The 24,791-nt window shown below is 50.5% G+C and overlaps 12 protein-coding genes and 1 non-coding gene across 13 annotated transcripts; 7 read left to right on the top strand and 6 right to left on the bottom strand.

Moving 5' to 3' along the window:
- Positions 1–20: 20 nt before the first annotated feature.
- On the bottom strand, positions 21–473 carry Aud_002394 (GNAT family N-acetyltransferase; the record flags this gene model as incomplete). The annotated part of the gene is made up of 1 exon (XM_043287364.1): positions 21–473. One exon carries the CDS (start codon positions 471–473, stop codon positions 21–23), a length of 453 nt encoding a protein of 150 aa, XP_043143299.1.
- A 517-nt stretch (positions 474–990) lies between these two features.
- Positions 991–1,928, bottom strand: Aud_002393 (putative short-chain dehydrogenase/reductase; the record flags this gene model as incomplete). The annotated part of the gene is made up of 3 exons (XM_043287363.1): positions 991–1,053; positions 1,105–1,823; positions 1,886–1,928. The coding sequence occupies 3 exons, from the start codon at positions 1,926–1,928 to the stop codon at positions 991–993; spliced, it is 825 nt and encodes a 274-aa protein (XP_043143298.1).
- Positions 1,929–2,377: 449 nt separating this feature from the next.
- Aud_002392 (ketopantoate reductase family protein) lies at positions 2,378–3,482 on the top strand (the record flags this gene model as incomplete). Its single annotated transcript, XM_043287362.1, has 3 exons — positions 2,378–2,570; positions 2,626–3,287; positions 3,336–3,482. 3 exons carry the CDS (start codon positions 2,378–2,380, stop codon positions 3,480–3,482), a joined length of 1,002 nt encoding a protein of 333 aa, XP_043143297.1.
- Positions 3,483–6,128: 2,646 nt separating this feature from the next.
- Positions 6,129–7,899, top strand: Aud_002391 (putative MFS maltose transporter; the record flags this gene model as incomplete). The annotated part of the gene is made up of 4 exons (XM_043287361.1): positions 6,129–6,347; positions 6,397–6,875; positions 6,931–7,268; positions 7,319–7,899. 4 exons carry the CDS (start codon positions 6,129–6,131, stop codon positions 7,897–7,899), a joined length of 1,617 nt encoding a protein of 538 aa, XP_043143296.1.
- A 677-nt stretch (positions 7,900–8,576) lies between these two features.
- Aud_002390 (glutathione S-transferase family protein) lies at positions 8,577–9,371 on the top strand (the record flags this gene model as incomplete). The annotated part of the gene is made up of 2 exons (XM_043287360.1): positions 8,577–8,668; positions 8,717–9,371. The coding sequence occupies 2 exons, from the start codon at positions 8,577–8,579 to the stop codon at positions 9,369–9,371; spliced, it is 747 nt and encodes a 248-aa protein (XP_043143295.1).
- Positions 9,372–9,425: 54 nt separating this feature from the next.
- Positions 9,426–10,785, bottom strand: Aud_002389 (DUF500 and UBA/TS-N domain protein; the record flags this gene model as incomplete). The annotated part of the gene is made up of 2 exons (XM_043287359.1): positions 9,426–9,533; positions 9,589–10,785. The coding sequence occupies 2 exons, from the start codon at positions 10,783–10,785 to the stop codon at positions 9,426–9,428; spliced, it is 1,305 nt and encodes a 434-aa protein (XP_043143294.1).
- Positions 10,786–11,406: 621 nt separating this feature from the next.
- Aud_002388 lies at positions 11,407–11,479 on the bottom strand. Its single transcript has one exon. It is a non-coding gene; the product is annotated as a tRNA-Thr (tRNA).
- Positions 11,480–12,271: 792 nt separating this feature from the next.
- Aud_002387 (uncharacterized protein) lies at positions 12,272–13,048 on the top strand (the record flags this gene model as incomplete). Its single annotated transcript, XM_043287358.1, has 3 exons — positions 12,272–12,669; positions 12,715–12,786; positions 12,832–13,048. The coding sequence occupies 3 exons, from the start codon at positions 12,272–12,274 to the stop codon at positions 13,046–13,048; spliced, it is 687 nt and encodes a 228-aa protein (XP_043143293.1).
- A 255-nt stretch (positions 13,049–13,303) lies between these two features.
- Aud_002386 (putative allergen Asp F4-like) lies at positions 13,304–14,395 on the bottom strand (the record flags this gene model as incomplete). The annotated part of the gene is made up of 1 exon (XM_043287357.1): positions 13,304–14,395. The coding sequence occupies one exon, from the start codon at positions 14,393–14,395 to the stop codon at positions 13,304–13,306; it is 1,092 nt and encodes a 363-aa protein (XP_043143292.1).
- Positions 14,396–16,220: 1,825 nt separating this feature from the next.
- Aud_002385 (putative C6 transcription factor) lies at positions 16,221–18,677 on the bottom strand (the record flags this gene model as incomplete). The annotated part of the gene is made up of 8 exons (XM_043287356.1): positions 16,221–16,738; positions 16,786–16,969; positions 17,018–17,193; positions 17,240–17,513; positions 17,563–18,107; positions 18,157–18,425; positions 18,474–18,593; positions 18,640–18,677. 8 exons carry the CDS (start codon positions 18,675–18,677, stop codon positions 16,221–16,223), a joined length of 2,124 nt encoding a protein of 707 aa, XP_043143291.1.
- An 828-nt stretch (positions 18,678–19,505) lies between these two features.
- On the top strand, positions 19,506–21,002 carry Aud_002384 (glycoside hydrolase family 76 protein; the record flags this gene model as incomplete). The annotated part of the gene is made up of 3 exons (XM_043287355.1): positions 19,506–19,620; positions 19,672–20,372; positions 20,424–21,002. The coding sequence occupies 3 exons, from the start codon at positions 19,506–19,508 to the stop codon at positions 21,000–21,002; spliced, it is 1,395 nt and encodes a 464-aa protein (XP_043143290.1).
- Positions 21,003–21,386: 384 nt separating this feature from the next.
- On the top strand, positions 21,387–23,535 carry Aud_002383 (copper amine oxidase; the record flags this gene model as incomplete). Its single annotated transcript, XM_043287354.1, has 4 exons — positions 21,387–21,692; positions 21,746–22,325; positions 22,378–23,289; positions 23,336–23,535. 4 exons carry the CDS (start codon positions 21,387–21,389, stop codon positions 23,533–23,535), a joined length of 1,998 nt encoding a protein of 665 aa, XP_043143289.1.
- A 984-nt stretch (positions 23,536–24,519) lies between these two features.
- On the top strand, positions 24,520–24,737 carry Aud_002382 (uncharacterized protein; the record flags this gene model as incomplete). Its single annotated transcript, XM_043287353.1, has 2 exons — positions 24,520–24,550; positions 24,598–24,737. The coding sequence occupies 2 exons, from the start codon at positions 24,520–24,522 to the stop codon at positions 24,735–24,737; spliced, it is 171 nt and encodes a 56-aa protein (XP_043143288.1).
- Between the last annotated feature and the right edge of the window lie 54 nt (positions 24,738–24,791).

Below are 24,791 nucleotides of genomic sequence, written 5' to 3'. Positions count from 1 at the left end.
TATTCAACGCAATTTCAAAGTCAGAAACATATTATCATCACTACTGCTATATCCCCCAAAAGGCCCGCAGAGCTCAAACCCCATCCCCAGATACAACTGCCGAGCGCCTCAAACCTCCCGTCCGTCCCCGTCTCCAGACTCAACGAGTGGTACTCCCTCTCCCTCGCTTCGGCAATGATATGCTTCAATATAGCCTTGGCAACGCCTTTCCGCAAGTGACCCTGGACTGTCCGCATCGATTTGATCTCTCCGTGCGTCGGACTGAGTTCTTTCAACGCGCCGCAGCCTAATAGGCTGTCGCCCTCCCAGGCGGTATACAAAGCAATGGACGGGTTCTGGAAAGCGGTTAGGTCCAGCGCAAAAGATGTCTCAGGGCGACCTTGACTTCGAAGTTCGGTGAAGTGGTGATGTAGCAAGTGTTGGACCTCTGGACGGTCAAAAGCATCGGATCTGATGAGTATTGTTGTTGTCATTTCAATCTGTGTTGTAGAGTCTTTGGAAGAGATTCTGCTGCTATGGTGGATGTAGGTGGCAGTTAAAGGTTCTGGTTGTGGCAAATCGTCATTATCTATGTAGATATGTGCAGAACCAGGATAACAGGCTGATTTTAATGAATTGGCAACATTGACAATTTTAGACTGTCATGAAATACTAACCTGACTTTAATCTTTTGAATCTCCAAGATCTTATCTATGAGTCACCAATTGACCAATACGAGTACCGCTTGAATTCAATGATGGCTGCCCGAACAAAGCCAAAGCTCCTCAGCTGCCTACCCGGACTGCCCAGACGGACTACTTCATCTCTATGAGAGGTTGCCTGCTGGAAGAAAGAGACCGATGTGGTGGGATAGCAGTTGATAAGGTTCTAAATATAACGGACTCCTGGAATATACTCTATGTCCAGCATCATAATCACATAGAAAGAACCGCAAGCCTGATTTTACCTTATTAAAATAGCCTGACAGACATACAGAGGATATTCGAGGGATCATTGGATGGTAAAGCCGCCATCGACTCTGATATCCGCACCATTGACCATGCCACTTGAATCCTATACCCTCAATCAGCATCACGCCGCTGCAAGTTTCTATGAGAGACCTACCTGACAAAGAAAGACAGCAGCATCCGCAACTTCCTCAGGAAGAGCAAATTTCCCAGTGGGAATAGTCTTCAAAAAGGCCTGCCGCACGGACTCTTCCCCCCAAGCCTTCTTCCCGAGAGCCGTCCACGCCACTGTCGGTGATACAGAGTTTGATGTAATACCTCGTCCTCCCCATTCCGACGCCATACTGCGAGTCAATCCTAGCAAGGCAGCCTTGGAAGCGCAGTACGCCCCATGTCGCGGCAGCGCCACATGCGCAGCTTGCGATGCAATGTTGACAATTCGACCGGGTGGGGAGGGAGTCGCCGATGATTCTGCAGCCTTGGAAGCAGCAAAGTAGAGGCGCGCAAAGGCCTGCGAGCAGAGCATCGGTCCAAGGACATTGGTGGTCAAGTGTTTCATGGTTTCCTCTGGCGGAGTCATTTCCATGTCACTAAGCGAGACATATCCGGCGGTGTTGATGAGAATGCTCGGAAAGGATCCAACGCGTCGGTTTACTGGCGATGGTCTGATCATTTCCCGCTCCAGAGCGCTAAAGGCAGACTCGACTGATGCTGGCGAAGTAATATCGCATTCATAGATACGAATTGCGTCGTTGGCTCCTCCATAGCCGGATCTGAGAAGCTCTTCTCGGCGGGCAGCTTCGAACGGAGCATAGAGAATGGCGAGGTGGGCGCCTTTTTCTCTGAGCTTCTTGCCTATGCTGGAGCCTAGGCCGCCTACGTAGGATATTTGTGTCAATTTGCGTTGTTTTCTGGTATCGAGGTGTCCATTCGTGTACCTAGACCTCCAGGGAGGATAGCTAATCTGCCAGCGAAAGCCATTGTGGTCGGGATATGGGGCGAATTTGTCAGACTTGCTATGAGCGTGGTTACAGAATCGCTGAATTTATTTTTAATCTTCCATCGAAGTTTTAACTCCTCTGGCAGCCACGGCATTGTAACTCTTCAGGCAAAGAGGAGCATGATGGGTCGGCGCATCCCCGATATGACGTCAGGTCGCGGGGAAGCCCTAGTACCATTTGGAATACGAGAGGTATAAGGCAAAATGTGTGAAAAATGCTCAAAAGGATAGAGTTGAGATCGCTTTCCTATACCTTAGCTTATTGATAACAACCCCACCGCCTTGGCCTACCTCTGACTCACAAGCGGGGTTAAGCACTATTATCTTTGGGAGGAAAAGTGAGCGCCGTACACTCAAGGATACTCCAGACAAACTTGGTACTAGTGATTGCTTCAAACCCGTGACAGGAAGACATTAAACAGCACTGACTATGCCTCGAAAAGCCCGAGTGCTCTTGGTTGGAACTGGAGGAATTGGTACCATTGCCGCACTCAATCTTGAGCGCGGAGGGTTAGCCGAAGTCACCTGTGTCCTAAGATCTAACTATGAAGCGGTCATAAACAGGGGGATTGAAATTCTCTCGTGCGAACATGGTCATATACAAAACTGGCGGCCGACTACAGGTTTGCAATCTTCCTCTTATAGAATGACACGGCGTGGCTGACCGGAGCGATTCAGTTCTAAATGCGGTTCCTCACGTCCGTAACGAAGACAGTAATACCTTCTTCGACTATATTGTCTGCACCACCAAGAACATCCCGGACGTTTCGCCCTCTATATGCGACACAATCGCTCCCGCAGTGACTCCAGGCCATACAGTGATTGTTCTCATTCAGAATGGGTTGAACATTGAAAAACCATTCTTGTCTCGTTTCCCCCAGAATGTCGTTCTCTCCGGGGTTAGCCGATGCGACGCTCACGAAATCGCCCACGGAGTGATCGAACAGAAAGAGGAAGATGACCTCCACATTGGCGCCTTTCGCAACCCGCTTCTCGACCAAGATACCCAACGAAAGGCCGCGGAGCAATTCGTGCATATCTATGGTGCGGGAGGCAAGACTAACGTGCGACATGAGCCGAACTGGGAGCGAGATCGCTGGAGCAAGCTGGTGTACAATGCGACCCTGAATCCCATCTGCGCTCTGACTGGGGTCAATACGGGCGATTTACAAATCGCGGGGAGTGCACTTGATCGCTTGGTTATTCCTGCTATGCAGGAGGTTGTGAAAGTATCTCAAGCCGTGGGGATCGAACTACCGGATGATATCATCGAGAAGACGATTCGTAAGAATCCGAAGGAGAGGAAGATTGCTCCTAGCATGCAAAAAGATATGCAAAAGGTAAGTACACACTTATCCCTCGATTAACTTGAAGACTCACAATTGTAGGGCAATCTACTTGAGCACGAGAATCTCATCGGAGAGGTGGTTCGCGAGGCAGAGAAACGAGGCGTTTCTACACCCATCTTGTCTGTTCTGTACGAGCTATGCTCCGCTGTTCAGTGGAGGGTGGCCAAGGAGAGAGAGAGGCATTAGATTATCATAGAATATAACTTCTCTGATGTCCATATTTTCTGTTGCTCCTATGCTTGAGACGAAAAACGCAGCCGTGTCCAAATGGAGGGGATTTCATGTAGTTTAATACGGCGTCGAACTGATAGGACAACATCGCCAAATTGCCAAGCATGTCATCCTGGCTCATCCTGATCCAAAATATCCCAATTCTCGACAAATTCGTTTTTAACTATATGCACTCCAGTATTAATAGTAATCCTTAATACACCGATACTGTCCCTATCAAGATACCTGCACCTAAATTCTAGACAAGTGTAGGCTCTTCTGCTAGTGCATTTTACGATTTGTGATTGGGCAATATATTCTGGACATGAACGGTTAAAATAAAATACAGACGGCAAGGGAACGTCAACTGCTCATAAGGATGGCCCTAGTTACGGTCGGTCACAATAAAGAAAACATGGTGAGGAGCAAGATATCCAGACTAGTAATGATATCCTTTAGTTCTGGTGATGATACTTGGTGGATTGCACTAGATTGCTGTACTCATGGATGCCATGTTCGACACCAGAAAGTACTGACCATATAGTCGAAGATGGAGGTATCCTACCCATGCATTTTGCAGGACTTTGCTATCCGATTTGTAAGACTTAAAATATTTATTGTAGTCTTGAGACTTAGCTTAGACCTATGTCAAAGATGGGAATACTCCGTATGCCTTACTCCCCGGAAAAGCCTGTTGGCAGTCCTGGAAATCAAATCAAGGGTATCTGTCAGAAGATGTCTTACGCTCTTCCTGCCTAAGCGAAAGGAAGGGACCGAGGTCAAAATTATGATCTAATGCTATGATTGGCGCCCTGATAATATCCCCATATTCAACACTTTGTGGGATATCCTGGGAAGTCCAGAGAGCGAGTTCAGGGCGACGTGACTAGAGACCATGGCTGATATTAGAATTTTCACATCAATATCGCACCCGACTATCGAAGCCTTCGTCGGTACACAGGAAATGATGACGGATACATGGAATGTATTCCTCTGGCCTCAATATTGTAGAAGCTATGCCGCTGATGCACCATATTCAAAGCACTATTTTCTTATTCTCGTTTCGACGGCTGCACCTTACACCTGGTTGCAAGCTTTTAATTGTTCCTCGACCCCTGTAGCCAAGAAGGCGCTAGGCCATGTTTGTGAATTATGCCGAGCCCCTGTCTCAGGTTTTGGTCATGAGACGGTATGGAATGTTTTATGACTCCGAATAGGATAATTTAATAATATCTAGCTAAGAATTTTAGGAATGTACCGACTGCTGGAATAACTAGAGGATTAGCTTCATGAAGGTGCTCAATCTAGTATTTAAAAGTAAATGCTTAGGAAAGAGGGAGGTAATATAATAGTTATAAGTTCAGTGTTTTAATAGGCTGTTATAAAGCTTTACTAGAGCTCTAAGCCCTAAGTAGAAACTATATTAATAGAGATATCCTCTTTTATTTTATAACTTTCCAATATGGAACTGCCCAGGCAACTAGACGCGTATAAGAAAAGTTGCAGCAAGCTATATAATATAGTTCCTTTCCTTCTCTGCATGCTCAGTTTTTCGTCGATTAGCTACCCTTAGATAGGAATGAGCACCTTCACAGGATCTACTGTTTACCCATAATTCTATGATCTTGCAATCTTAACCCTATTCAAGCTTTACAAGGCGTGTTCCTTCTTGCTGAATCCTGCACCGAGCAGCGCTGAGCCGAGCTAGTCAGCTCTCAACCGTCACATTTAGTGCATCTATGGTCTCAATTAACCGAACCCGAAGATTAATTAACCGAAGGCTGACAGTAGCGTTTGGTGGCGCCTACTAGCACTTCCTTGCTCCAACAATAATGCTACGTATCCTTAGGTCCTCCCTGCAACATCAGGAAGGAAGGCAGGACTATGGCCAAGGTTAGAATCAGGGGCAAGAGGCAGCACTGCTGGCGATGCCATCAGGCTATACAAGGGATACGTATAGCAGCTTAGACCTGAGAGGCGGATACAATAGGATAGGATACAAGCGAGGCTAGGGCCTCCAGAAGCCCAGATGAAGAGGAAGCGGAGAAGACGCAAGGAGGTGCTGGTGGCCTTTCTCCCCCCTTCACCCCGGCATATTACAGTGTAGCCGTGCCGTTCGAAGGCAATCTCCGGCTAATAGGAGGTCGCCAACGGACCCCTGTACACTGGGGAACTAACTGTGTGAAAAAAACCGACAGGAAAACGCCCCGCAACTGACACTGCGGGGGAAACATGGAGTGTGGGACCGGCGCATCTACTCCCGACCAGTACCAGATTACTCCGCTCGACCAAAGAGCCACCCACCAATCATCATAATTAAAACTCCACCATTACACGCTGGCCCTAGAGCAACTCGGAGAAGTTGCACCGACGTCCGGTACGGCTAATAAGAAAGGTTAATCGAACCGATGGCGAGGCGAATGCGACTTTGCTACCCTGGCTCCCCGGAAAATGGCCCTAATGAGTGGAGATGTTGGTTTGTGGAGGTCCGGAGCAAGCTTCACTCAATTGAGCTAAGATCGGGATTACCACCACGAGCGTGTTGTCGCAGGGATAAAGAGCTGAAAACCCTGTCGTGCCTGCCTCTTTTTCGTTCTCACATTTCTCTCAAAAATCGTGAACATGAATAACGTCGTCTCAGAGAAGCCGACCTCAGCGTTGGAGCTCGAGGAGCAGCCCACCTCCATGGGCGGACCTGTCTACGATGTCGACGAGAAGGTCGACTTGGACCGAGCGGGCGCCATCAATGCTGAGGATATCGAACATAAGATGACTGTGCTCGAGGCTGTCAAGGCCTATCCCGCTGCCAGTTGGTGGGCATTCGTCATGTCATGCACCATTGTAAGCTCTGGCCCATGATTGGCAGATCATTTCTCTAACGCTGCGATAGATCATGGAGTCCTACTGCGTTTTCTTGATGGGACAGTTCATAGCCACACATGAATTCACCCAGAAATTTGGTGTATGGAGCGACGTAAAACAAGATTATATTATCGAAGCTTCATGGCAGTCAGCATTCCAGTGTAGCGGACCAGTCGGTGCGTTCATCGGTGTATTCATCGCAGGTCCCATTACCAGTTGGATTGGATATCGATGGGCAACCATTGGCGGTCTCATGTTCCTGAACGCCTTCATCTTCATTTTCTATTTCGGCAACAGCAACGGGATGTTTTTCGCGTCCCAGATCCTGGAAGGCATTCCGTGGGGCATTTTTATCGCCAATGCACCCGCCTACTGTGCCGAAATTGTGCCAATGAGATTGAGAGCTCCAGCCACGCAGATGTTGCAGATGTTCTGGGCTATTGGTTCGATCATTGTCGGCGGTATCACATACCACTACCAATCCAAGAATGACTCCAGCGCGTACAGGTTTGTCCGCTCCCATAGATGCCATAGAGGAACACTGTACTAACAGTCATACCAGAGTTCCCATTGCACTCCAGTGGATGTTTCCTACTCCTCTCGCTATCCTACTCTTCATTGCGCCTGAATCACCCTGGTGGCTCGTACGAAAGGGCCGTCTGGCTGAGGCAGAGAAGGCTGTCAAACGCCTTGGACGCGCGAGTGCAACTGATAATCCCGCTGACGCAGTCGCAATGATGCGTCGCACGATCGAGCTTGAGAAGACCCAGAAGAAGCCCAGTCTCGTTGAACTGTGGAAAGGTACCGATCGCTACCGCACATTGATTGTGTGCGGTGTGTACGCATCTCAGAATTTGACGGGCAATCTGATTGCTAACCAAGCGGTTTTCTTTTTCAAACGTGAGTCCAACCATTTCCTGCAACCTCATAGCAGACTAACACCAGCTCAGAGGCCGGCATGGCCGACAACACTGCATTTGCACTTGGTCTTATCACTTCTGCCCTCCAGATGATCATGGTCATGCTCTCTTGGATCCTCACCACATACCTTGGCCGACGCACCATCTATGTCTATGGTCAATTCATCAACTGTGTATTCTTGGTCGCGCTCGGTATTGCGGCTTCAGTTGGCACTAGTACTGCGGCTAGCAATGCGCAAGCATCACTTGGCTTGATCGTCTCCGTCCTGTTCTGCTTGGGACCCGCCCCTGCCTCATGGGTCATCATCGGCGAGACATCTTCCGTTCGTCTCAGGCCACTGACAACCGGTATTGGACGAGGTGCCTACTACTTGGTCAATATTCCTTGCATCTTCCTTTCCAGCTACATGCTCAACTCTGATAAGTGGAACCTGGGCGGCAAGAGCGGCTATATCTGGGCTGGCACCGCCTTTGTCTGCACCTTCATGTCTTGGTTGTGGATTCCAGAGATGAAGGACAGGTCCTTCCGTGAGATCGACATTTTGTTCCGGCGTCGTGTTCCGGCTCGCAAATGGAAGAAGACGGTCGTCGATATCAACGACGATGAGTAGATGGAAATTGCTGTTCGGAGAAGCCTGTGGGGCACTGCTTGTGTAGGAATGGGTGGTAGGGATGAGTTTCTTACTAAATACTTACAAGTGATTAATTTTAAGATGAGTTGACAGAATGTACTGCATCCTCTACCCTCATCGGTAATGGCTGCTACAGTACCAGGCTTGCATTTGGTATATCTGATTTAAGAGGTGTTGCACGTAGAGTTGCATAACCGAACCGCTAAAATCGAATCCAACCCTCACCTGAACTTGCAGCTATTCGGGTTCGGTCCCTAGCCTAGGGAATCACACCGGTTTCGGTTTCACTACCCCAAAACTCGAAACCACTTGGTTAATCCGTTGGTTACTGTTTCTGAGGTTTTATCCGCCTTGGTTAACCATCCCTCACCGCTCAGTTGTGGATTACATCAGGACAGCACCACCAAAATGCCAAGCATGAGTCATGTTGGCTCATCCTGATCCGTTATGATCCATGCAAGTGATGCTGTCCAGGAATCAATCAATGAAAAAACAACGGTCGCGGTCTTATATATAAATATCGTAGATTGCACCATCCTTAACCCAAATCACACTCATCTCACCTTCTATTGATCATTGAAGCTGGTTCTTCTGGTCAGCCCGTCAAAATAGATCTACTACGGAGTACACGGTCCACATCTTATCCGATCACCATAATGGAATCCAATTCCAAGCCGGCCATTCTCTTCTATGATATTGCCTCCGCCCCACCAGTCACTTGCTATGCGCCGAATCCCTGGAAAACAAGGTGCGTCATATTTATTATCCAACCAGCACATAAGCTAAGATGCAACAGATACGCCCTCAACTTTAAACAAGTCCACTATCAAACAGAATGGGTAGAACTGCCCGAAGTACCCGCCGTTCGCAAGAGACTCGGCCTAGCAGCCAACAGAGTCCTCCCCGACGGCAGTCCGTTCTACACCCTTCCTATCATCCGAAACAACGCGACAGGTGAACTTGTGGGCGACTCATTTGAGATCGCGCAGTACCTTGACAGACTCTACCCCGAGGGGCCGAGATTATTCCCTCCTTCGACTGTTGGCCTGATCTCCGCCTTCAATTCCCAGGTCGATGCTGTCTTCACCCAGCACTGCGTTCTGTGTGTCCAGGGGATGCCTTACAATCCTGCGACAGTGGAGGAGTCTAAAGCGACGTTTGCCAAGCGAGCGGGCAAGGAGCGCTATGAGGATCTGATGATCACAGGCGAGGAGAGGGCGCGGATGCTCGAGAGCTTCCAGAATGCGCTGGGAGAGCTAGCAAAGGCGTACCGGCGAACGGACGGCCCCTTTCTTGAGGGTGATGCGCCTACATATGCCGATTTTATTGTAGGTAGCTGGCTGAAGTTTTACAAGAAGACGATAGAGGAGTGGGAGCAGTTGCTGAGTTGGCATGATGGACTATGGGGACAGTTACATCGTGCGTTGGAAAAGTATGCAGAGGTCAAATAAAGTATCCAAAATGTCTATATGCAAATTCGTGGCTTCATCATAAATAAGACCGCATTAGTGATGCCTGGGTGGAAGAGGAGGAGCTGGAGGCTCTTGATGATCTGGCGCGGTAGCAACGGCCGGCTGTTGCTGTTGCTCAGGATGGTCTTCATCGGGAATCCCCTGGAAAATCAAACATGTTAGTCGAATAAAATGCATGAGGTCTCGGCCAGCTCACATTCAGCAGATACTCCACGGCGATATCGGGGTTGAAGGACGCCGCTCTCATGGCCCGATCGATATCGATTCTAGCAAAGCCCATGCTCTCCATCTGCGCAACGATGGCCTCCTCGCTCTGTGAGCCATCCACAGGTATGGAACGGTCGTTGGCGGTAGCAGAAGTTGCGGTCGCCATCTGAGCTGGAGCTGCCAATGCCCCGTGCGCTATCAGATTCGAATTCGCCAGATCCTCGGGCGCGAAATCACTTGGACTCGGCCCTGTCGGTACAGCAACCCCAGACGGAGTCAGATCAAACTGCTTGTCGCCCTGCGCCGAATGAAGAGTATGCGTCAACATCTGAACCGACGGGTTCTCCGTCCGGACGTGACCGGCCACGATCTCCTTGACAGGTACCTTGCGACCATAAAACCGCTCATTCTCGTCGTTGCGCTCGATCAGGATCGTCCCGTCAATCTGTGCCCCAGCGTAGAAGCCGCGACTCTTGACGTACGACCAGATGGGGGCCCGTCGTTTGTGCACTTCCGACTCCAGCACCCCTCCCATGCCCACCGGCCCAGCCGCGACGGAGATCTCGCTTCCCAGCGTCACCCGCACTTTGGTGAACGCTTCCAACGCCTCGTATGTATTGATGACCATGACGCAGTCGTAGATGTCTATGCCAGCCAGGAAGCCGAGGCCAGCGGTATGCAGCAATATTCCCGAAGGCGCACTCCATTCCCCTGTCTCGGGTACGCGAGCTACGAGGATCCCACTTCCGCCAGCACCACTGAACCACAGTCCCGTCCTCATGGCTGTGAAGACGGCAATGCCCTTGGCCTGGCGGATCACCTCCGCGGGAATCTTCTGCAGAACCTTGGGTTTACCTCGTGGTTTGTCGATCTTCCCGTCGGGCGTCTGTTCCCGGGTTGCCACGGTCGCATCTTCGGCAACGTATACTCCATCCTTGCAGAAACTGCGCAGGATCCGAGAGGCCTTTTCGCTTTCTTTGTCCAGCGTCATGGGCCAGAAAGCTTCAGAGCCGAGTTTGTTGCTTAGCCGGTTCACCGGGGCGCCGACTTTATCGAGAGCGTCCCAGGCTTTGTCGAAGCCTTTTTTGCCGTAGATCCATGCTTTATTTTGTGTTAGCGACTTTTTGGTCCCGGGGCTTGAAGGAGATGAGGATGTAGTTTTGGTGTTATCTGCTTTGGAGGGCATTTTGGATGAGCTGGTCTTTGTTGATGTTGATATTCCTTTGCCCGAGGAACGGAGATTTATATAGAGTGATGGCGATCAGTGGCACCAGGCAGAAAGATAAAGCGTTCGACATCATCGGCAGCTACCTAGCACAGATATAGAATTAATAGAATTAATAGCAGACAAGCAATAATAAGCGCGGCGAACCAACCCACTTGCCCCAATGGTGCATGATGATTCGGTGCGAGAGCTATGGCTGTGCTGCCGACCGTGGGGCATCGCCTCCATACGTTGGTTATAGGCAGACGTGAATCAAGAATAGATCACCTCTACTTACCCGGCCACTGTCCCTAAATCAGGGCAGGATATGGATCTCTCTGGTTGCTGATGGTGATGTTCTACTGCTGTGATATGTAAATAGGCTACACCTTAGAACAGACTGCCCTTGTCTTGGGTCAGTGACTTTGGCGTTCCTTACGTACTCACAACAAGGCCACATCGATATTAGATATAAGATTTCTGAGTTATACGACCAGTCTTATAACCCACAGAGCAAAAAAACGAAAGTACGTTGCTCGCACTCGGACTCGAACCAGCATCTCATCATAGTGATGATAGCCAAAACAAGAGCCGAAAAAGAAATGCTCACAAGCGGATTTGAACCGCTGACCTCATGATTACTAGTCATGCGCTCTACCAACTGAGCTATGCGAGCTCGTTGAGGAAAACAGTCGATAGTTTTAATCTATCAGCCAAAATCAGAGAAGCCAAAACATGCTCAAGTGGATACCATGGATATCATGAGTCATGACGAAACAAGGGCGCATTGGCATGATCCTCTACTCGTATGTTTATTTGAAAGGGGAGTGTACTCTCATGCATATCAACAGCCTAAAACGAGGCTATTCTCCGTACTGGCTCCGCATCGTCTCTGTTTGTGTATGAGGAAATCCGAATATGCTGGCCACGTGGGATCCTAAGGAGTGAGCGAGCGATATCCTGCAAAACTATGGCAGTGCTAAAACACCTTGGCCTTAATATCAGGTGCCATGACAATGCGACACAGCAGAGTATGCCTGGCAGGTCTCCAAAACACGCAGACTTTACCTGAGACTGTAGGGTACTAGTTCCCCCCATCACGGAAAAACGGTCCACGAGTGCTGTGAAGAATGACTGGAAAATTGGATGCCAGTCGGCACTGTCATGATATTGAATAAGAACCGAAGAATTTCCGTGTCTCACCCACCTGTCAATTTTGAGCTTAAGCAAGTTAAGTTGGCAAGCCAACTTAGTGGTGGAGAATCTACATGTACCAGGGGCTGTATGGCTCGTTTCAGGCTGATTCGCCAGAGTCCGATTTGCTCTCGAATAGATTGCGAAGAGGCATTCTTTGTCCCCCTGAAGCAGTCGCACGAACACTTAAAGCCCAGTTTCTGCATGCCAAATCGAATGCCATCAAGAACAAATCTTTCAGTGCTTAGCGGTTGACTCTCTTCGTACCATCATAATGAAGCTCGTACTCGGCCTCCTCCTCCCTACCCTGGGCCTATCTGCCTCCGTCATCAAACGTGTAGACACCTGGGGCGGCAGCGTCTCTCTCGGCCCTACCAAATCCACCATCGTCAACGCAGTCACCACACTCATCCCCGGTGCGGCGCCTGCAACTCAAAGTGGTGAGCTCTTCCTCTGGCCCGGGATGAGCAACGGCACTGGCGATCTGGTCCAGACCACGCTGGAAAGCTGGCCCAGCAATGCCTGGTGCGGTGCAGCGACGGGCCAGTGGTGTGTAAGGGCTAGTCTGTTCGGTAGTTTTGGACAGTTGGATGGGGATGCCAGCCCGGTGAGCGGAACGGATCAGGTTCGCATCGAGTATACCTTGTTGGATGATCAGGACACTTGGGTGCAGTATGTATATCGCACTGCCTGTAGGACGTTTGCTAATGTCGCTAGGAACGTTACAAATGCGCAGACGGGCAAGGTTCTCTCGACCTTCTCGCACAAGTCTGGGCCGTATATGACTGGGTGAGTTGTTTGTTCCGAATTATAGATCTCATGCTGATCGAGTAGATACGGCACTGGAACGGAGTGCAACGGTGGTTGCTCAGGCACTGTTGCAGAGCAAAAGTACCTCAACACGAAGATCACTCTAGCCTCGGCCGACACTACCTTTGGCAACACCATTGCTTCGGCTGCCGGTGCGACGTATTCTGGTCTGAGCTCGAGCGAGGGAGGAAAGGTGTGGACGATTGAGAGCATCACTATTCCCGCCATGTCTAGTTCGTAGAGTTATAGCTCATCTATCTCGCTCACCTTAGCTTCCAGTCTCGGGACTGGTGAACGTCATTCAGCGCAAAGTCTCTTTTATTCATCTCTAGATAGTATTGGACATCATCAATTTATTGAGCCTTTTCCTCATCAGAGTAGACGGCTTTGCGCGGGCAAGAATGAAGGGCTGACCAAGAGGAAGATAGATCAGTGTGTACAGTCTAAAATCTATTTACCTGATTAAACTGTGTATGTACAGTCGAGGTCAAACAACTCAACCACTGTAATCCACCTCAACTACTAATCTCACCGCGCCGGCACTCACACTACCCCCGATGCCATCAACAGATGCCTGCGCCTCCGTGTACGCATTCACCACCTTGGCGGCATTAGTCGTGATATACGAGCAATCATCTCCCTTATAATCACAGATCTTCATCCCCTGCACCGTCAGACCCGCCTTCTGCGCCTGGATGGCAGACACATCCCACCCAGACCACTCAGCGTTACCGGTATTCCCAAAATCAAATTCTCCCCAGGTACAGGCGTACCCCCCGTATTCATCCGTCGGCAGCGAGTCGCCCTCAGCGGCACCCCACCCTCCCTGCGAGTTCTCGTCAAAGGCAACGTACTTGGTCTCGCCAGCCGCAAGGGTGAAGTTGAGCGCCGAGTGGCCGTACCACCCATCCAGCTTGCCCTCGGGGCCCATCTTGTTCCAGAATGAGACGAACCAGTCATTGGTGTTGCTGCCTGTAAACTTCACGACGTACTTATACTGTGAGGCCGTGGAGGCGGTCACCTCGATGATGTTGCTGCCCCAGGGGCTGCCGACGTTGCCGGTGTACTCGATCCCCGAGCCGGATGAGGTGGTGCGTTGGCCGAAGCCAGAGGTCGAGTACACGCCATTTGAAGGAGTGGAGGTCCAGCTGGCGCTGTTGCCGGAGTTGCTGATCGCAGCAGACGCTGTGGCGCTGCTGGTCCTAGTCCTGGTGCTGGTGCCAGTACTAAACGTAGTGGCTGTGTTGGTGGTGGGCGGAAGAACATCTAGAAGGTTCACAGAAACGCCGAGGTTGACGCCTGCGAGAGGCTGGCTGCCAGCAGTGGAAGCCTTTGCGCCTGCCACGGTAGTGGTTTGCGCGGGGGCAGGATGGTGTCGCGTGATAGTGGTGTACATGGTGACAACGTCGAGGTTGACGATAGTCTTGGTGCTGATCGCCAGGTTGGCATGGGCGCCGATCTGCCTGGCCATCAATTCTGCATTGTGAGCAAGACGCTGACGACGATGAGCATGCTCGTGCGCATGATGTGCTCCAGCCATGGCCGAGCCAGCGGTGATGGCTGTCAAAAGGAACGACTCCCACTTCATGACGAATGGGTAAATCTAGCTCTCTTATAAAAGGAGTGACCAATGTTTGATAGAATTGGTGTAAAACAGTCAAAGGAGTGGCAGCGATGGTGATCCCGTGAAAAAGAGCGTTGGGTGCGATATATGAATGAACGACTGGATGAAGACTCCTGAACCTCGCCAAGTGGGACCAGCGCCAAAGATCAAAGACCTGAACGATTATAGGCAAGACGTATGGTCAAGTCTGTCTATCGTCAACGCCCAAGAAAAAGCAGACATATTGGACAGACGCTCGTCTAGTCAATTGGTATTCATCAACCGTCCGCTCGGGTCAAACCCAATGGAGTACCGAATATGAAACGAGTTGCCCCATCCCATCAAGACCTAAGAGCGTTTAGACGACTGACTAGCTGAATTGATATAGTCTGCGCCGTTCTGGACCTAGGCTTGTTGATTGTTGATTGTCATCCTGGAACCAACATGCCATCCCTACGTAAGCGGGCCCTCCTTGCGTCGTCAACATTCTCAGCCACTCAGAACCAGGAAATGCGCAAAGGAACAATAAAAAGACCTTGAATCTTCTATGTGGTTATGCAGTAGAATTGACCTGATTCGTGGGCTGGTATCTATACAACAGCATTACCGTGTTTTTGTCTTGCAGTGGCATCTCCGGGCGTAACCTTATGGCAGGACGGTGGGATTTCCAAGTCCTCAAAAATTTGATCGGAGGTCTAGATTCTATGAATTATATCAGACAGACACATGTGCAGAATAACAACCGATAGTGTTGCTCTCTCAGTCCTTTTTACTCCCTCTCACCTATGGCGCCCTTAATATGCAACTGCGCTTCATATACCAGAATACACCAACTTTCAACCTATAATAGCACCGTTCCACTCGGCTTATGCTCCTATTATAGCAAGTATTATTGTAATGTCTTAAGCATACAATGGTGAGGGACGTGGAATTGTCTCTTTCCTTCAGAAGGAAACGTGAGTGGATCCCTTCACTTACGTTTACAACGGCTCTAATGAACGCCTTCGACCCGCTAACAGCAGCCACTGGCATGAGACAAAACTCTAGATCAAGATGACGAATGCTTGGTACTATTGAATACTATTCTAGTCTAGGCACACACATTGTCGATGGTACGGGAAAAAACCAGCGTTGAGAAGCGTTGCGCTCGAGACACGTATGCACAATGGGCCGATGAATCAAGTACATTTCGGACGTAGCCACGGCTTTACATTATGGATTGCTTTCATGGGAGGCACAATTCTAACATGTTCATCATGGATAAATGACAAGCATTTTCATATATGGAGATCAATTCAGTCGGCAATTAAGACAGAAAAATAGCCGCTGTAGTCTGAAGATCCGGGCCAATGTCCGAATCCACGTATCTGCATACGTAGGCCATTCAATTACGAATTTACTTACGGAGCAGAAACCTTAGATAGATCTGTCATTGCAGGCCATTCATGCTAATTTCAGTGACATATTTGAAGATCTCCGTGCCCGGCATGCGCATCTAGCTTTCATACACTGCGTGCTGCTAGAACGTTTAAAATAATCAAATGGTAGCAAGAATGGTTTAGATATGGGCACTCGGGTGAAGAGGTCGTGTTTGATACCTATTTTCATACGAAAGGCTGTTCTAAGACATTAAGATACGGTCGTATGGCAGACCGTACGTTGCTGCTTTATCAGACAAGGAGCAATAGCGCCATTAACGAAGTAATACAGTCTGGAAAGATCGACATTCCGATATCTACAGTATCACAGAGAGAGTATCGGAATCTCTAATGCTAATGCTCTATTCTCGTTGAGAGAAAGGTAAATTAAGCTAGCCGTCACCCCACAGCCACAAGTCAGCCGGTAACTCCTCGCCCTCGCCTCCAGGAACCAAGCTGTTCGCGTTCAGCTCATCCGTCGCCAAAAGCATGTGATTCAATGATAGTCCAAAATCCCGCCAGTCGAAAAGGAGCTCCTCCTCCTGTGCTCCTGTGACTGTGACTGCGGGAGTCGGACCGGGACCATCTGCATCCGGACCCAGTCCGTGGCGCTCCTGTTGAGCTACAGAGCTTTTTTCGTTGATTGACTCAATCAGAGGAATTCCAGCGTCCTCTTCACGGTGAGGGGTCTCTGGCCGTATTAGCGGTTGCACCAGCTCTTCGAGAAGCTCAATCTCCGATCTGCGAAGTTGCGCGACGCGGTTTCCCCTGGCGATCATCTCGTCTAACAGACTGAAGCCCATATCGCGGTAACTGTGGTCCGGTATTGAGCCGGGCAAGACGGCGGAGATCAAGGAGAGAATAAAGAAGGACGAAAAGAGGTTCTCGAGGTCGAAGGGGAGAAAAGTTTCTGTCTTGCTGTTAGGGTACGCATCGGCCAGGAGCATTGGGACTAACCAAGGAGATTCTGATCTCGCAGGGCCGTCAGTATCTTCAATGATCTGAGTGCTGATTCGGTACACGCTTGGATCAGGGTTCGGATGGGGGAAGATAGACTTCGGAAGACGTCGCCGTCTTTGAAGCAGCTTAGTCGTTCCCAGAGCAAACTCAGGATGAGTGGACGAGCGGTGACGATAATGCACTGTTCTCCATAAGCCTCCTGGGTCTTTATCGAAGAAATGTCACTCACCGAATGACAGGAAAGCGTTAACCGAGTGGCCGTACCGGAAAGAGTATCCACTGAACTCGAGAATCGATACGCGAAAACCTCCTCCAGTTCCCGCGACAGGTCGGTCATTTCATGTAGTATGGAGCGGATGCCATGAAGAAAGGCACCGCCCAACTTCCCGTTTGCGCTGTACACCGCTGTGGGCGACGTCAGCCTGTTATCACCACCTGGCAGGTCGCTTACTATTTAACACCCGCGTGATGACCTGCGTGATCTTGACATGAAGGCTCAAAGCTGCTGTCTCCTGGGAGCAGGTCATCGGGTCCCACAGGACTGTGGTTACGTCCTCGTCATTCACTGAAGCCGGTGACCCGATCAACGAAGAGAACTTGCGGTCGAGAATGTATACCGTCCACCACACCTTAGTACATCGTTCGACGCGCTTCTGACCCAGTTGGTCGACTGGGAGAGCACGATGCAAGCCTTCGACCAGAGCCATACGCATGGCATGACCGATCTGCGCTCGTCAGTCGTCGTCCATCGATCATGAAGTGGCAAATGCATACATAGCAATATGCCGAGTCCCGCATATCCACGGAGTGAAGATACAGCGCAATGAGCGCCAGAACCTCAATGGCGAGAAGAGGATCCTGCCAGAGCGCCGTGGTATCTGGTAACAGTGACATCGCTCGGGAGAAGTACTTTGTCCATGATGCAGTATTTGATGCCCTTCGCACAGGCGCCAGCAATGCCTCTCCGAACGCAAGCACGACGAGAAACTGCACGTACCACAGCCTGGATTCCTGGACCTTTGCGGATGCATTATTATAGAACTCCTCCAAGTTACGGGCGAAGCCTTCCTCATCAAAGAGCTGATACGGATGGCCGAAATGGAAATGGACCGTGTTGAGCATATAGATTGCTTGATCGCGAGGAGGGAGTCCGCTTATATCCGGGATCTCTTCGGAGCTAGCCTGGCGCCAGTGAATCTGATATGCATCGCCGTCGACGGCCAGAGGAATCGGTTTGGTGCTTGTAGGGTTAAGCCGGGTCTGAATCGTGCTGAGGACCCGACGGCTGAATGACCATGTCGAGGTAGGACCAAGAAGTACTGATAGTCGACCATTAGCGAAATTCTTACTTTCAGGTTAATAGCATACACCAGGCCCGTTGTGTGCGTCCGCTGTTCTTCACGTAGGTGGATGGTGATACCAAGGGATTGGAGGCGAATCGCTCATCGTGTCGATTCAACTCCTGTTGCTCAGGCGTACCGATTCCGCATGGCTCCGACACTGACTGCGGCGCTTCTTTTGAACCGCTAGATTCAGAATTACTGGCATGACCCTCTACGAAGCGAGGCCGCTTTGACGGTGTCGATGTACGTGAGTCTTCTAGTTCGCCCACTTTCCTCTTGAGCGAAAGAAACAACCTCAATGTCCGTTAGAACCAGATATCATGCTGGCCTTCATCGACATACTCTTCAGAAACTACAATCTTCCGATCTTCCTCAAACACGCAAGCTTGCTGCCGATTGCGGCACTTGTCACAAGGCAGCGTACCGGAACATTTGACCTTGCGAGCTCGACATCGCTGACACCTGTGGCAGTCAGTCGGGCACTCGGCTACGAAACTGGGAGACGTACGCGTTGGAAGTGCGCTTGGAACGAGCTGAGTGGTCCATCCGTTCTCATTCAGTCAGAACAATTGTACGTTTGACCATTACTATTGCTTTGGCCTGTCCGTGATGCTATTGTTGGCATTTTAGTCACCGACCCCGCAGACTGAGACTGAGAGGGACAGGCGGCATCTGATTGGCCAGTAACTTAGTATGTCATCATGGCTGCATTAAGTTGAGTATCTTGGATATGATTGTGACGATAACAAAACTTGGGAAGGTATCTCAAAGAAATACATTGCAGGCAGTGTAGATGACTGCTGTAAGAATACGGCGTTGAGTTATCAATCCTCACATTATCTCAGTGAGTTGCCTCGGAGTCTTCTGGCCTGGAACAGAATCACCAATTCCAGGCTGAAACAGCTGTTGCTCCATCAACTCATCAAGCCCCGTTCAGATGCGCCTTGGTGTATCAGATAATTCGCATCGAGTAGTAGCTGTTTCTCTATTGGTTGTAAGATACCTAGCTCGCGCTTTGTAGGTGTGATTCAGCGGTTATTGTCTGTCGTTGATTGATTGGGATGGCGCGACTGACGTTATTTAATGTACTTCATGGTTGCCCATTTTTGAGACTGTTCTTAGTTTAGATCTCGTCAGGCACTGCAGACAAATGGCAAAGAGACTCTACGTTCCGACCTCAGGAACGGTCTTTACCTTCGCACCACTTAAGGATGGATGTTGCCCTGTCGGCCACAGTCTCAGGCATGGACGAGGTTTCTGCAGCCGTCGAGGGCTAAGTATATTTCAACAGTCGCTCTTTTCATTGGGATGATTACTCCAGAGTGATCAGTCTCTTTACGCTCCTTGAGGGAAATTATTATCGCGACGTCCAGGATGGGACGTCAATGCCAGTGTCACTGGCTTTTATCTCTAAGCTCGCGTCTATTATTATCGTTATTACTAGTCCCCCTCCAAGCGACCGCACTCAACCTCAACGTTACAGATTCAGGTGAGGTCTAGGAAAGCATTGCCCACCCCGAACGGACCTAATTGTCCCTAGAAAATATCAAAGAGGTAGCCAGTCAACTAGCCTGGGACCTCGTCAGCTTCTACACAGGCAACAACACCGGCGACGTCCCCGGTAACTTGCCTGCCCCCTACTACTGGTGGGAAGCCGGCGCCTTCTTCGGCACCCTCGTCAACTACTGGCGATATACCGGCGACGATACCTACAACAACATCACCATGCAGGCTATTTTGCATCAGGCGGGAACAGGTGACTTTATGCCATCCAACCAGACCCGCACCGAGGGCAACGATGACCAGGCCTTCTGGGCCTTTACCGCACTCATGGCGGCCGAACACAATTTCCCCAACCCACGCGAAGACTCGCCGTCCTGGCTGGCCATGGCGCAAGCAGTCTTCAACGAGCAGGTCGCGCGCTGGGACGATCGGACCTGTGGAGGTGGGCTGAAATGGCAGATCTTCCCCTTCAACAACGGATACACGTATCGCAACTCCATCTCCAACGGAGGGCTCTTCAATATCGCAGCCCGTCTCGCACGGTATACAGGGGATGCCACGTATGCCGAATGGGCGAACAAGGTCTGGGACTGGGTCACAGACGTTGGACTGATCAATCCGGAATATTACGTATTCGACGGGGGGTACGAAAGCGACAACTGCTCCGAGCTCAATCGAGTCGAATGGACGTATAACAATGGTGTCTTTCTGCATGGAGCCGCCCATATGTGGAACTATGTATGTCTCCTAGTCAGTTCTCCAAAGGTGAGGCAACAGCTGACCTTCCAGACCAAAGGCAACTCCACCTGGAAAAGGCGCATCGACGGTCTCCTCGACGCGCAGAGGATCTTCCTCTCGCCGAACAAGTCGTCCGAGAATGTACTTTATGAATACGCCTGCGAGACGATCAACACGTGTCAAACCGACCAGTACTCCTTCAAAGCGTATCTGGCGCGCTGGATGGGGGATGTTGCGCAGTTGGCTCCCTGGACCCGCGATACCATTGCGGCTCGACTGCGGGCTTCGGCCATGGCAGCAGCTGCGCAATGTGTCGGTGGCAAGACTGGGACGTATTGCGGAATGCGTTGGACGACGGGCGAGTACGACGGCACAACGGGGGTGGGACAGCAGATGTCGGCGCTGGAGGTGGTTCAGGCGAATCTGTTCGAGACGGTCGCGGGGCCCTTGACCAATAGCACGGGAGGAACGAGCAAGGGGAACAGTGCGGCGGGGAGGGGTCCCTCGGAGGGAACTGCGTTGCCCGACGACACTAGTATCGTCTCGATGGCTGACCGAGTGGTCGCGTGGATCGCAACGGGGGGATTGGGGGTGCTGCTGGGGGGATATCTGTATCTTGTTGTGACATGACGCTGGCCGTCGACAACACTGACGATAACCTAATGAATAATGAACGTCAAATGAAACGAAGCGTCTCCTCGTGCTTTTTCCCTGTTTCTGTCAATCTGGACGAAAAAGGAAATGATAACACCCGTGATGCGCTAACTCTTTTGGGTAAGAGATACGCCGAGTCAGAGCTGACCAATAGTACAATGCACGTGACACTCGGCTGCGGAGACAGGGATCCGACCACCAATCAGCGGCTTTTCAAGCATTGCGTACAACACGAGGATTTGGAGAGCGTAGGTATCTTTCCCCAGGTAGATACGTCCTAGAAAAGGGTATATAAAGCCCAATGACCCTGGTCAAAAATATGACAAGTCATTCATTTCGTTCCGATTAGGTGTACACATCATGACGGCGCTTCATCCCTTTGACCCCATCACTCCCGGGGAAATCCAGTTGGCCGTCAAGATTCTGGAAGCGGCTTTCCCGGGAGTCTCCTTGAGATATAAGAAAATTGATGTCAATGAACCTCTGAAGAGGGAGGTTGTACCATACATCGAAGCCGAGAGATTAGGGAAGCCTTTGCCGACGGCCCCAACCCGGTTGCTGCAGGTTCTATTCCATCGTCTAGACAATGAAGCATTCTACAAAGCGTTGCTTAATGCGGGGACAAGGTCTGTTGTGTATGCTAGACAGCTGCCCAAAGAGGTCCAGGTATATGCTATGTCAATCGATGAACCTTCAGAAAATGTCTCTGACACAATTAGGGCCCGGTCGATGCAGACGAACTGATCGAAATCGAGCAACTCTGTCTGAGCCATCCCGCCGTGCAGGCAGAGATTGCCAAATTGCAACTGCCGCAGGGGGTAACGGTTTGCAACGATCCCTGGATCTACGGTACGGACGATCCAAAGGAAACTCGCCGCCTGTTCCAGTGCTATATGTACGTGGTGACCACGGACCACCCGCAAAATAACCACTATTCTGCCCCCTGCAAATTCTCTCCCGTTTTCGATGCACTCACCCACGAACTTGTCCGTATGGACTATCTCCCGGGTGGTGTGGACGCCCAGGTCACCGAGACTCAGCCGTGGAAGACGGTGGAGACCATTCAGTACGCGCATGATCTGCTTACAGAACCACTGCGGACGGATCTGAAGCCTTATATCGTGCAGCAACCTGAGGGTCCATCATTCCATGTACAGGGAAACCTGGTCTCGTGGCAGAAGTGGAAATTTCGCGTGGGGTTCAACACCCGTGAAGGGCTAGTCATCTACAATACCACTTATGACGGACGCAATGTGTTTTACCGGCTGTCAGTGTCCGAGATGACCGTACCATATGGAGGTATGCATTGAACATCCATGACTGAGGACAAGGATAGTCACTAATAGAATAGACCCCCGCGCCCCCTACCACCGCAAGCAGGCGTTTGATGTCGGGGACGTTGGATTCGGCATCACTGCCAACCAGCTCTCCCTGGGCTGCGACTGTCTGGGTCACATCAAGTACTTTGACGGGTACCGCTCCGACTCTAAGGGCAACCCCGTGCAGCTGAAGAACGTCATCTGTTTGCATGAGCAGGACAATGGTCTGCAGCACAAGCACACCAACTACCGCACCGGCGCCGCTACGGTGGTCCGCAACCGCCAGCTAGTAGTCCAGATGATCTGCACCGTCTCCAACTACGAGTACATCTTTGCCTTTATCTTCGATCAAGCCGCTAACATCGAGCTGGAGGTGCGCGCGACTGGCATTCTGTCTACTGTCCCGTTCGACAATGAAAAGTTCGGGACGACAGTGCCCTGGGGAACGAACGTTGGGCCGGGTGTTATGGCGCCTTTCCACCAGCACATGTTCTCCTTCCGAATCGACCCCGCTTTGGATGGGTTCAAAAATACGGTCTACTATGAAGATAGCGTTCCGATGCCCGAGGACGAGAATAATCCGTACTTGGTCGGCTACACCACGGAACAAACCGTCCTGCGGACCAGCGGCAGCGCCAACACCAGCGTGGAGCGCCACCGTGTGTTCAAGATCCGCAACGACGCCTGCGTCAACCCTATCACGTATAAACCGGTCGCCTATAAGTTGCAGACCTCGCCGAGCCAGATGCTTCTGGCCGGGAACAGGTCATTTGGCTACAAGCGGGCCGAGTTCGCCACCAAGCCAATCTGGGTGACGAAGTATCAGGATGACGAGCTGTATGCGGCTGGAGAATTCACCAACCAGAGCAAGCAGAGCGAGGGCGTGGAGAAGTGGGTGAAGCGCAATGATCCTGTTGAGAATGAGGATCTTGTCCTGTGGCATAGTAAGTTCGATTGACTCGCGCCTTGTGGCCTTGCTGACGGTCCTAGCTTTTGGTCTTACGCACAACCCCCGAGTGGAGGATTTCCCTGTGATGCCGGTCGAGCGGGTCAGTGTCATGCTCAAGCCGGATGGCTTCTTTACCAAGAACCCGGCGCTGGATGTTCCCGCGTCGACTCAGACATTCAACCGGTCGACGCTCCATCCCGAGCCAGCTGCTTGCTGTGCTCCTGCCAAGGTGAAGTTGTAGTATTGATCAATGACATTAAAACATGCATGATGAACTCCATCTTGTTGTCTGAATGAAGTAATCAGCTATGGATTCAACGCGCGGCAAGGTATTTTGTATGTCATCGTACAGAATAATATCAAGCTACCAAAAGAGCAATCATAATGAATATAATCCTGGAAGTTGGACGCTCGAAGGTCCACTTCCCCGAGTCCGCTATCGAGCATCGGGGAACGGGGACAAGATGGTGCTATTATTGCCCGAATGTCTTTGTTCCGGTATGAATATCTCTTGACTTTCTGATCGCCACTTGTAATAATTCGCCAGTCAAAGTCGCCCCGAGTAAATAGGAACAACGATTCTATCCTCTACTGAAGATCCTAGCCAAGTGTATATCAAGTTCATCCCCGAGTCCCCGACCTCCGACCGACAAATTCGTATAGTCAGCATAAACATGAAACCTTTCACAAAAATGTGGCTGTTGCCATTTTTGGGATAAATATTTGATAAAGGACTGGAAAGTAATAACAGGAACACCCATGAGAGTCTGATTCTGTATTATTGGCTGCATATTGTTCGCTTTGGCCGCTGCTTATTCCCTGCTTAGAGTTATGTTAATATTACCCCAGACCTAATCCTCAGGGTCCTCAGATCAGCATGGCAAGCTTTACTTTATTTTAACCTTCTTCTCTATCATATGCTTGTCTTCTATATCTCATCCAAGACGATCTATAGAAATGATTCCCTCCTTGTCAAAGACAGAAATGCGCAGAATGAGCGGTATCGGGGTCTCGGGAACCATCAATCGGCGACTCTCTTGTCAGGCTTTCCGGCTCTTTCTGTCTTATCTAGAAATGATTTGATTATGACTAATGAGCACCCACCTTTTATGCCAAATGGAAGTATTTATTATTGAAATCGTGCCCCTCACACGGGTCGTCATCATCGACATCAACCAGACTCAATCATAATCACACAAGCCACTTCTATAACCTCCTCTACAAAATGTGCATGCCATCAAAGTGCAGTAACTGCCGTATGTCTCCATTCCAACTGTCACGGAGTCTTACTAACAAGACACAGAGAAAAAAACCTGGTGGGGTTGTGGAAGCCACATCCCCTCCGTCATGGACCAGGTGCCCGAGTCTGAACGCTGCGCCTGCACTCCCAAGGTCAACGCCGACGGCAAGGAGTATCCTCCCAAGGGTGCCGGTCCTGCCTGACTAGCCGGGGCAAAGTGTGTGGTACAGTAGGAGGGACGCTCAGGGGTTTATATG

The sequence above is a fragment of the Aspergillus udagawae genome, assembly GCF_001078395.1.
Source record: "Aspergillus udagawae IFM 46973 DNA, scaffold_2, whole genome shotgun sequence".
NCBI classification, from domain to species: Eukaryota; Fungi; Ascomycota; class Eurotiomycetes; order Eurotiales; family Aspergillaceae; genus Aspergillus; species Aspergillus udagawae.
This window is presented reverse-complemented; position numbering and strand designations above follow the sequence as displayed.